General features: G+C 47.2%; 1 protein-coding gene across 1 annotated transcript in view; it reads left to right on the top strand.

The window, feature by feature from the left end:
- The window catches only part of SLC16A10 (solute carrier family 16 member 10), an 81,970-nt gene that overhangs the window by 64,174 nt on the left and 5,597 nt on the right, over positions 1 to 12,199 (top strand). Inside the window, exon 5 of the mRNA XM_048492670.1 lies at positions 10,801 to 11,029. Coding sequence (XP_048348627.1) covers positions 10,801 to 11,029 — 229 coding nt within the window. The remainder of the gene's footprint in view (positions 1 to 10,800; positions 11,030 to 12,199) is intronic.

Below are 12,199 nucleotides of genomic sequence, written 5' to 3'. Positions count from 1 at the left end.
TCATCATCCCAGGGGTCATCGACTCCACGCACCAGGGATTCATCCACATCCAGGTATGGACAAACATCCTGCAGGAGCTGCCCAGCGGAACCAGCTGCGCACAGCTGATCCTCCTGCCCCATGCGCTGCCCGCCATCGATTCAATAAAGGCCACGAGCCCAAGCAGCCACCAGGGCACAGCCAACACCACCATAGCAGCGGTGGAAACACCCATCGGAAGCTCCCGCCCCTACCTGGAGCTCACCATAGAAGGGTGTCCGTTCAAGGGACTGGTGGACACTGGCGCCGACGTAACCGTCATCAGAGCAGCCAAGTGGCCTGATCAGTGGCCAACAGAGGCTTGCCCGCGCATCTGGGGGGTGGGGGGAAAACAAACCGCGAGACGGAGCATCCGCCCGCTCACGGTCTACAGCCCGGGACTCGAGCGACAGCTCACAGTCCGCCCCATCGTCTTGGACATCCATGTTAACCTTTGGGGAAGAGACCTCATGAGCCAGGTCAAGACAACCTTGGTCTGGGATGGATAAATCCACCCCCGCCGCCTTCCCCCATCGCATAGATCATTGATCCCGACTGTGTTTCCTGACTCCGTCTCCTGACTTCTGCTCAGGAGCTGTCTTTCCTCTCTCCCCCTTTCTCCTTCTATTTTTCAACCAACATAGGCGGGAGGGCCAATTGGCTGACTGGCCCTCCCTGGATTAAAATCTGGGCCCATCCTGGTACCGCAGCACTGCCAGGACAGGCCCCAGGTTAAAAAGGGGCTGCCGCCACTATGCCCCTAACAAACCTGTTTGGCTTGTGGTTGCCATCGCCGGGGCGCTTAGCCGAAACCGCCCCTTAAGGAGTGGTTTCGGCGGGCGGCATTTCCCCAAGATAAACTAATCACAATCTAGCACCCCTACAGCCCTTGTGAGCCAACCACCAAGGTCACGGTAAGTACATTCCCTTTTACAAAGAAAACCCCCCCTCCCCTTTGTGTTGAAATTCTACTCCAAAGTGCCTGATTGTTCCACTCCCCTGATGCATTCCTTACCCCAAAGGCGCTCTCAAAATCCTTTTGTACTGCAAATTAAGTATGCATACCCACAATTCCCTAATGGTCCGCTCGCCCCCCCCTCCTCCGGGGGCTCGGACCTTCGCCTTGACGCGCCCTGATGACGTTTTGAAGCCAACCTTCCATCAGGGTCGCCTACCCTCTGCCCTCCCTGTCAAACAAATTAAAGAAAGAGGAGTAGGCGGCCCCCAACAGACTGCGCTAAAAGCAATGTTCACGCAGGCTGCAAATTAAGCCTATATCCATATTTAATAATTATTTAGCAAATCACTTCACTTGAACTCGAACTTGACCTCCCGCCGTCAGCTCCAAGACCGAGCCTGGCGGGACCCGGCCCCTCCCATAACCTGGGGAAGGGGGTGTGCTTCAGTCCCTCTTCCTACAGGTCCCTTGTGGATTTCGACTCGCCATGTCCGGCCAGCCCATGGAATGGCGCCAGGAAGAAACCAACCCCATCCCGGAGATGGAGCGGATCTCTTTGGAGGATCCTGTCCTGCGGCCTCGACGGAACCGCCGCCAGCGCCCGGACGGTCCAAAGACCCGGATGACCTGGGGGGATGTCAAGGCGACCACCAGCCAAGCTCGAGAGTTGCTGCAACAGCGAGGCTACCCCGAGACACCCGAGGATCTCTGTGCTGCCATCTTTGTGATCATCACTGCCAATTCTGCAGTCACCATCCTCTGCCTGTTCTACTGCCTCCTGCCGGTGACAATCGGTCACCCCCTGACGAGCCTTGGTCAGACCAACATCTGGGAACGATTCGCTGCCGCTGCCAACGTCTCAACCTTCTGCCTGGGCCAGTACCTAGGAGTAGGAAGTCTGCTAAGCTCCTGCCTGCTCCCCGTTTGCAAAGCCCCTGGAGATTTCCTAGAGGAATCTGGCCTGAGTCCCTTTATGAACACCTCGTCCATCAAGTACTCCATGAGCGCTGACTGGGGACCCATCGTTCAAACCCTCCCGGCGCTCTCTCCCTCCTCACCAAGACGGTCGCCAACCACAAGTCCAACACCTGTGCCCGCATTGCCGGCGTGGCGGGACGAGAGGTCGGCCCGGCCCCATTCACCGGCTCAGCTGGCTGGAACTGCACGCATGTGGAGGACATTCCCCCGTGTACGGGAACATCCTGCTCCCCAAAGGCTGGTTCTGGACTTGCGGGGAAAGAACCTTCAACTACATCCCTGCTCGACTCTCTGCCGGAACCCTTTGCTGCCTCAGCCGCCTCACCATCGTCCTGCCTCAGGCTCCACCCCGGGAGCCCAGGCGCCGCCGCCACTCCACTCTCTCTCTCGACCCCTCTTGCTGGAGCGACGCGGTCCCCCTCTCCGAGGCAGAGTTCGTCTCCCTCGCGGCTTCCCTAGTGGGAGTCCCTGGACTTGCTTCTTATAACGCTAAGACTATTGGCCGGCTGGCCTGTGCCCTTGCGAAGTCCATTAATTCCACCTCCACCGCTCTGGATGCCCTGGCCTCCAAGCAGCAGGAACTTCGCCAAGCGACTTTAGATAATCATGCCGCTATTGATTATTTGTTGTTACTGCATCACCAAGGTTGTGAGAATGTACATAATATGTGTTGTTTTAATCTCTCTGATAATTCCCATTTAATTCATATGAAAGTGCATGAGTTGCAAGACGTTGTGTCTAATCTGAAATATGATGTATTGCCCCACTGGTGGTCAGCCCTTTGGAGTTGGCTGCCAGGGGGATGGTTAAGCATTATTGTACAGTTCTGCATTGGTTTGATTGTGTGCCTTATCGTCGGATCGTGCCTTATTCAATGTATTTCTAATATTGCCTGTAATGTGTGTAAGAAACCCTTTGACTTCCCCTTATGTCGCAACCAAGTTCTCATGTTGCACAAGCAGCTCGACCAGCTTGGGCAGAGTGCTAAGGAAGTGAGCGTCCCCTTGTGTCATCCCAACCAATTCAGCTTCCTTCCTAAAACGTAAAAAAGGAGGAGATGTAGGGATGAGCCGCTGACCCAGCAGCACCGTAGGCAGAGCGCTGGCATGCCGGCCCAACTACGGCCTTCTGGTCGCACCCGCTCCCCCATCCCCCATCCCCTGGTGAGTCACAGGTCATGAACTACCTGGCTCACAGCCACCAGGTGTCCCAGACAAAGGGATAATGGGGCCCTTGCCCCCAGGTGCGGATTAGGCCCAGACACGGACGCTTCCTCCTGCACGAACCAGCCCGATGAGATCATGCATCACCTGACAATCTCCCGGTCTCCCGTTCTCCCGCTCTCCCGGCCTCCCGCCGATCCACCCATTTGCCCGCCCCCAGAGAAACCCTAATAAAAGGTGCCAGGAACTAGCACGCGGCAGAGTTGCCGGTATCACGGACCCCGCGCTCCCGCTGCTGGCTCTCTCCACCAGATGATATCTCCGCGTCTCGTCTCGTCCTTACGGTGACTCCGCACTACACCTTCTTAACCACCGCGGCAGTCTGTACGCCCCAGGTCAAGTCCTCTTTAATCATAACGCCCAGAAATTTAAAACTAGCCACCCGCTCCATTTGATCTCCATTTATAGTCAAGGGCTGAATTTCTGAGCTATTCCTTCTATAGTCCACTATGAGCTCCTTTGTCTTGTTAGTGTTAAGAACCAGGTTATTTTCCCTGCACCATGAGAGCAGTCGGTCCACTTCTTTCCGATAGGCAGACTCATCCCCTCCAGAGATGAGCCCCACTACCGTTGTGTCATCAGCAAATTTGATAATGGTGTTACTATGATAGACAGGAGTACAGTCATATGTATAAAGGGTGAACAGTAAAGGACTGTTCACAGTGAGACTAAAAAGTGAGACTAAAAAGAGTAGTAGTTGATCACAGTGAGACTAAAAAGAGTAAACAATAGTTTATCTAAATTTGTCTTTCAGAGAGAGTTTTAGTCAAAGTCCAATAAAAGATATCTTAATCTTCCAAGGCTTAGCAGACTCTCTTGTAGGCATGCTGTTCAAATGAGTTTGTTCTGTCTATCACTATCTAGGTAAATACTTCCTCACTTGTGTGATTAGAAAGGGATACATTTGGTTGATTCACAGGATTTTGCAGTTGACAGGAAGGAAAGTTTACTGGATTTCTGTTTGAAGTTACAAACACCAAGTATGAGGGCCTAACTACATGTTACAGTTTTCCTGGGTATATCAGTTAGGTCTACAGATGCAGCCTGGAAATTCTGTGCTCAGTTCCTGTGTACATTGGCAGAGGCGTACCTAGGCAAACTGGAGCCCTGGGCAAAACCTGAGTTTGATTCCCCCCCCCCCCATGGGCAGCCACCCTTCCCTACCGTGACCAAACAATGACCAAACCACACAGCAGAAATAATTTTTGAAAAACAATTTCAAAATGCTTTCAAAATGTTTTATTACTGCTATGAAAACATTTTATGGTGTTGTATCCAGACCCCCCCCCAATTGCGGGAAACAGCATCACTTTCAATGTTATTTAAACTGGGGACCCCAGATTCTCCCTTTAAGATAGATTTAAAATGAGAATCTGGGCTCCCTAGTTTAAACAAGTGATGCTGGAATCCACCCCCAAACAGCATCATTTTCAATGGTGTTTATACTAGAGAGCCCAGATTCTCCCTTTAAATCCACCTTAAAGGGAGAATCTGGGGTCCCCAGTTTAAACAACATTGAAAGTGATGCTATTTTGGGGTGGATTCTCCCCCACCCTGAAACAGCATCCCTTTCAATGTTAAAACTGGGGATCTCAGATTCTCCCTTTAAATCCATGCTGTGGGGGGTGGATTTAACAACAACAACAACAACAACCTTTATTAGGCATTGAGAGAATAAAAGAAAGAAAGAAAACAAGCATTGGCAGGAAGGGAGTGGATTTAAAAAGAGAATCTGGGGAAATTTAGGGTGGGTCCCTGTTGTCAGGGGTGCAATTATTAAGATAGCAGCACCAAAATTTAAGAGTATCTTTGTGAGACCGTACTGATGATACCACCCAGGTTTGGTGAAGTTTGGTTCAGGGGGTCCAAAGTTATGGACCCTCAAAGGTGTAGCCCCCATCTCCTATTAGCTCCCATTGAAAACAATGGGGGATGGGGCTACTCCCTTTGGGAGTCCATAACTTTGGACTCCCTAAACCAAACCTCACCAAACCTGGGTCATTATCAGGAGAGTCTCCCCAAAAAATCCCTGAAATTTTGGTGCTGCTAGCCTAAAATCTGCATCCCCTGCAGGCCAAAAACGGAAAAAACACAGAAAATACAAAATCCCCCACAAACGAACCTGCAATTTTGTCGCTCACCACAAGGTGGTGCCCTGGGCAGCTGCCCACTTTGCCCAATAAGAGGAACGCCTCTGTACATTGGGATCGGGTTCAGATCAAAACATACCATGTAGAGCAGGATCATAGAATGCCCGCTCATAGCAGGATCATAGCATGCCTGCAGTGTTTTCCTGATCTGAATTGGTGCCATACATGGCCAGGCCATCAGCAGTCATTAAGTTTCCTTAATGGGACAAAATAGTAGCACCGTAGAACTGTTCCAGTTCAGGAAAATGATGTAGTAGAGGAAGGCATAAGTCTCCACATAATGTTGCAGTTCCAATCTAGGGTTGTCAAGTGTCTGGTTTTGAATGTTCTGTTCAGAAAAAACACACCAGAAAATACAAGATGCATAAATGCCTGATATTTTCTAGTTAAGTCCCAAGCAGGTTTGAGAATGCTGAGGCTGTGCTTGCCTGATGTAGTGGGTCCAGCTGGGAGAGTCCTACCACATGTCCCTGCAGCTGACAGAACCTCATCAGACAGTTTGCACCCCACATCACTGCCAGGAAACCAGGCAGGTAGAGTTGGCCGGAAGTACTGGATAGTAGGTGGGGACCTCCTCTCTGGCAGGCCCTTCCCTGCTTCACCTTCCATTAGGTTGCTGGTGGATGGTGCTGCACAAAGTGGTAAGGACAAGCTGAAGTCAACAAAGCAGTAGTGATGATGATTTTTGAATGAGTGCTTGGGCTTGCCTCTCATGTTTCTATCTACTGTGCTCCAGCCAGTTCCCCCTTCTCCTGCTGTGAGATGAGGCTGTCCCTTCACTCAGTCTAGCTGCAAAGGCTGGAGGCTGCTGCTGTCACCTTGCCCATCCCCAGCACAGATCAGTCAATGTTGAGCAAGTAATGGCCCCTGCTGAAGGCTGATAATGCTAGTGGGTGGGAGTAATTTGTAAATCTCCCCCAACGTATGCACAGAAAAATATATCTAGCCTGTTGGGAGTGCAGATAGTAAAGTTCAATAACTCTGCCCTAGTAGAGGAAAACTCCCCTCCTCTCTTAGTTGGGGAAATAGATCGCTGAGCTGTGGCTGAGATGAGACAAAAGAAGCAGTCCTGGTTTATAAAGGAAGAAGCCAAAAAGGGAAAGAGGAAGCCTAGGTTGATGCAGGGGGCTCCTCCCAAAACTGAACCTTCCCACACCTGCTTCAGTCCCTCCGTGATGTTCAGGGAATAGGCCTGTAGTCCCCATTTATACATGTGTAAAGTTCTCCCACTAAACAAATTCTGTGCATGGGCTCAGCAAAACACTCCAAACCAAGACCCTAATTTAGGTCCCTTGAAGTTGCCATCAAGTCTGTGGGCAATGCATTCTTGGTTCAATTCTAGTATCAGACAAATAATTGCAGCTATGAGGTCCTTAAACTTATCTTGGTAAATATTCCATAACTCTCTGATGTTTGCCTGCATGCTTTCTCCAGCTTGTGCTTTGGGAATGAGTGGCCCATACTGGACCATATAATGCTTTTGGACCTTAACTAAGCCACTGGAAATGCTGGTCTCCCTCCAGGGTGCAGTAACAAATGTCTATCATCACAATCACCCTTTTAAAGGGGATGTATGAAAACGAATGACTAGAACAGGATGTTGTGAGTTTTCTGGGTTGTATGGCTGAGTTCCAGTAGTATTTTCTCCTGATGTTTTGCTTGCATCTGTGCAGCAGAGGCGTATGGGTAGGAAATGACGCCTGGATACAACTCCTTCTCTGGGCACCCTTGCTAGGTGCCCCCCACGCATGTGGCCCCACCCCCCATGCTAGCTGGCTTTCAAAAGCTCCGGCTTGCCTGCATGCACAGGCGTAGCTACCATGGGGACATCCGGGGACAAGCGCCCCGGGCGCCACCTTGTGGTGGGCGGAAAAATTGCAGGTTCGTTTGAAGCTTTCTGTATTTTTTACTGTTTTTTCCAATTTTGGTCTGCAGGAGGCACAAAGCCGAAGTTGGGCTAGTGGTACCAGGCAATTCTCTTGTTATCGTCAGGTGACTCTCCTGATGATATCAGCCAAGTTTGGTGAAGTTTGGTTCAGGGGGTCCAAAGTTATGGACCCCCAAAGGGGGTGACCCCATCCTCCATTGCTTCCAATGGGAGCTAATAGCAGATGTAGTTGATCATTTTGAGGGTCCATAAATTTGGACCCTCTGAATCAAACTTCAGAATTTCAAACCTAGGTGGCATCATATGGATAAGTCTCCTTCTGATAATAATTCAGGTTTAGTGAAGGTTGGTTCAGGGGGTTCAAAGTTATGGGACCCCCAAAAGAAAGCCTCCATCCCCCCATTGTTTCCAATGGGAGCCAATGGTAGGTTGGGGCCATTCCCTTTTGAAGGTCCATAACTTTGGACCCCCTGAACCAAAACTTCACTAAACTCCGGTGGTATAATCAGGGTAGTCTCCTAAAGATAACCCAAAATTTTGGTACTGTTATCTTAAATACGTTCTCCTGATGAGCACCCTCAAATTTTCTCCGGATTCTCTCTTTTTAAAATCCACCCCCTTTGGGAGTGGGATTTAAAGGGAGACCTGGGCTCCCCCAGATTAAAAAAAACATTGAAAGTTATTGTTGAAGGCTTTCACAACCAGATCTCAACTGATTACAGTGGGTTTTACAGGCTGCGTGGCCATGGTCTGGTAGATCTTGTTCCTAACGCTTCACCCGCCTCTGTGGCTGGCATCTTCTTCGAGGTGCATCACAGGGAGAGTTCTGTTATAAGAGAAGCCTGGACACAGTGTATAACAGACTTCCTCTGTGACAAGAATTCCTCTGAAGATACTCAGCCACAAAAGGATCTACGGACCGCAGCCGGATGCAGCTTAGGAAACCCACAACAACCAACTTTGACACACACAATGGTGTTGTTTGGGGTGGATGGGTGGGAATTATCTTTCCTGAAACAGCATCAGCCACGTTGTTTATCCTAGAGAGCCCAGAGTCTCTCTTTAAGGTGAATTCTAAAAGGAGAATTCGGGCTCTCTAGTTTAAACAACATCAAAAGTGAGATGCTGTTTCAGGTGGGATTCCCCCCCTTCAAAAATAGCATCACTTTCAATGTTGTTTAAACTAGGGAGCACTGGGTGTGTTCAGATTCATGTGTTGGGGCATGTTCTATAATGTGATGGTGTTTGGTCATGGTGGGGAAGGGGGAGGGGCGCTGCCCATATGCCGGGGGGCCCCCGCAAAACTCAGATTTTGTCCCGGGCTCAATTTTCCCTAGCTACGCCACTGCCTGCATAAAGGTGGGGGTGGGGCCATGCAGACAAGCCGGAGCCCCACACCCCTGAGCCCTGTCCCCTGGTCTTCAAGGGGGTCCTTCTTTTAGCAGGCCCAGTCCTGCCTTGGACTATCTTTTCCAGTTATGGCGATCATTTCAATAACATACCCATGAGCCTTTGCTAAATATGCAAATTACATGTGGTAATTTGCATATTTAGCAAAGACTCATGTTGTTGAAATTATAAACTGTTCTACTGAGCCCCTTCCCCTTCTTCTTCCCCTCTGTTTTGTTCCCTTCTTCCACCCACCCTTCCTCTCTTCTTCCTTAAAGACAACAGTCTTTTTCTTCCCTTCCCCATCTGCCAATCATTCTGCAAGGATGACACCAAAAATTAATGGTCTGATGGTGGAGGGAGGAATGAGACATCTAAGCTCTGACGTCTGCAATAGTGTTAAGTTATTATTTTAGAGTTAGATACATTTTAATGAATAATTTTAATGTATTTATTGTTGACTTATATTGTTTTAATGAAGATTGCTAATCACCTTGAGCCTCCAGGGAAGGACAATGAAGAAATCAGACAAATAAATAAATAATGCCTACTGGGAATAATAAGAGATGACTGAAGGACCACTGGATGTAATGGTAGCCAGGAATGCTAATTGACTTGCATGGGCTTTATAGAAATTGGTAGTAGTGGAAAGTGCCGTCAAGTCACATCTGTGTTATGGCAACTCTGAAAGGTGTTCAATGCAAGGTGGCAACTCTGAAAGGTGTTCAAGGCAAGTGACATTGGGAGAGATTTGCCACTGCCTGCCTTCATGCTTAGAAAGTTCTGAGAAAACAGTGACTGACCCAAGGTCACCCAGCAGGCTTCATGTGGCAGAGCGGGGAATTGAATCTGGTTCTCCAGATTAGAGACTACAGCTCTTAATCACTATACTACACTTGTATTCATTCCAGTTCCAGAGCGCTCTTTCCAGTCCTTGTCACTGTCATTCCACACTAGGGACTAGGGGAGATTCTTTAAATCCTTTTCACATTTTCATTATTACTTCTGGGGGCAGTAATGTGTTTAGTGGAGCCTAGGAAAGTCAACTGGCATTCCTCTTATTATATTCCCTATATGGTCCTTCAAGTATCTCCCATTGTTTCCAACAGGCGTTCTTGTTATGTTTTCCAGTACACCCCCTTTTGAAGCTAGAAAAGCCCTCAAGCTTTGGATGCATCTTCTTGTTTGAACATTTGGCAAAGTTTGACAAAACTGTGGAAAAAGTTTCCCCTTTCCTTTCTTGGTTCTGGAAGAAAGATGAGCTTTTGAAAAATAAAAAAGGATAGACGTTGAGTAATCTAATGTAAAATACAAGGTATAATATAGACTGTCATCCATAAACTTCCTGTATAAGATTGCCAACCTCCATGTGGAGGTCTCAGCCTGGAGTTGGCAGCCCTATTCCCACGTTTTTTGTATGTGTATTTGATTGACACATTTTTAGCAAGAGAGTCTAGTTTTTTTGTTGAAACCAACTGGCAACTCTATTTTGATCTGAATTGGGGGGGTGGAGAGTGTTCCTAGAAACTGACTTCTAGGCATGCAGCTCCTGGACCTAGTGTGTCAGCTGCAGATGGATCCAAGAAAACTATAAGATATAGCTAGGCCCTAAATAAAGGGGAGTTTAGATCAACAGTGAATGGCACTTTGCCTGCAAGAAAATCCACTATCTTCATTGTAGCACAGTATATGGTTTCAAACGTATCTTCCTCCTAAGCACACATTTGTGAGAAGTTTGATATTGAATGAGGATGGGGCAAGGATTGCTGTGGTGCTGTCATGTCATGCTGTTTGGTGTTTTTTTGTTTAAGCATCGAGAGACATATGTTTTATTAGTAGTAAGAAAAACAGTCTATGAAGTATGAGGATCCCATTAGGTCAAAAACAGATTAAAGGGCAGTGCTTAAGAGGGACAAGATTGCCTTTTTGATGTGTTGTCACTTTTTCTTGTAAGGAAGACCTAGCCTCTTCATAATTCCCAAGTAGACCTTAACTTTCCTTCTTCATTGTTTGTGACTGTTAGCATCCCAGCAAATGACATATATTTTGTGATGTAACTTCTGCAATTAATGAAGTCATTTTACCAATTAAAATAATCTGGAATGAACATATATTAAGAAGCCTGAATGTAGTCTCTATATTTTGTAAGTCTGTCAGTGTGATGTAAAACTTAAACTTTCCTTTTCTGATGTGTAGGTGATCTCATTTTTCTTCATTGGCCTGATGTCTATGATGATTCCACTGTGCCATTCTTTTGGAAGTCTCATTGCTGTCTGCCTCTTCATGGGTGTCTTTGATGGCTGCTTTATTAGCATCATGGCACCTATTGCATTTGAGCTAGTTGGTGCAAAGGATGTTTCTCAGGCAATTGGATTCCTCTTGGGCTTTATGTCTATACCAATGACAGTTGGTCCACCTGTTGCAGGTAAGGATAAAGACTATTTAACTGTTCAGAAAGTTTAGTCATTTACCACCAAAAAGTAATCTAAGTTTATGCCTCTTTTTAGGTCAATGATTACATTTGTTGAGGCTAATTTATTATGTTTCTGTAGTGTTTGTTCACCTGGAATTAGTATCTTTCTTCTTGGTATAAATTATTTTCTCCCTAGTTCAATTAAACAGGGCTTAACCTGGGTTTCACTAATCAAAATAGAACCTACTGAGGAATTCATAGTCAACTACTGTGGAATTTAATAGTCACATGGAACTGAGGTGCTATATCTTTTTTCCCCCTTAAAGGTAATGTTAGTTGAGATGGACACACTGCTAACTGACATAGTACTGACCAAAAGAAGAAATAATTCCAAAAAATAAAAATGTTCATGGCCTTCATCTTTAGAATATTAAATTTCTGTTGCCTTGGAGTTTACCCCAATCCCTATGTGGTGAACCTTAAGATACTCTGCTCATGCAGTTTGTACCACTCAATTTATCACTGGTTATTTATCTGTCTTTAAAATCTACATGCTTCTGATGTTGGATTTGTTTTTCCCCAATATATTATAGAAAGTTTTTCTTAGCTTTTGTGCAGCTGCACTATTGGAATCTGGCTGGCTATATATAATAAGCTTGCAGGTGCTTCTAGATCTTTGGCAAAATATGTGCTCCTACACTTCCTCTTGACCAATCATGGGAGTATGGCAAATGTTTCACTTCCTTTGTTTTGTCATCATAGAGCAGGGGTAGGGAACCTGCGGCTCTCCAGGTGTTCAGGAACTACAATTCCCATCAGCCCCCACTGGGCTGATGGGAATTGTAGTTCCTGAACATCTGGAGAGCCGCAGGTTCCCTACCCCTGCTCTAGCTGGTACACTAGTGGGTCATTGTTGCTTTTCAGAGACACTTTTTGTCGCTCTTGAGTTAATTTAGAGAGTTTGCCTAGGCCTAGTGAAGCTTCTCTAAGAAATGTGAACTGTAGAGATGCTTGGTACCTACACTGCCTGATCTGTCATTGCTTTGCCAGCTCAAAATCTATGGAAAGAAACTGTGGTGGCATCTATGTGGAAGAGTTTCAGCCACAGTGCATTATTTTGGAGCATCCCTGTGAATTTGTTGCCTAACAATCCACTTTCCAGGTTTTTTTCCATCCTTGGTA

Source organism: Sphaerodactylus townsendi, linkage group LG01 (assembly GCF_021028975.2).
Source record: "Sphaerodactylus townsendi isolate TG3544 linkage group LG01, MPM_Stown_v2.3, whole genome shotgun sequence".
In the NCBI taxonomy this organism is placed as follows: Eukaryota; Metazoa; Chordata; class Lepidosauria; order Squamata; family Sphaerodactylidae; genus Sphaerodactylus; species Sphaerodactylus townsendi.
The sequence above is the reverse complement of the archived record's forward strand: the minus strand, read 5'-3'. Positions and strand labels throughout refer to the sequence as shown.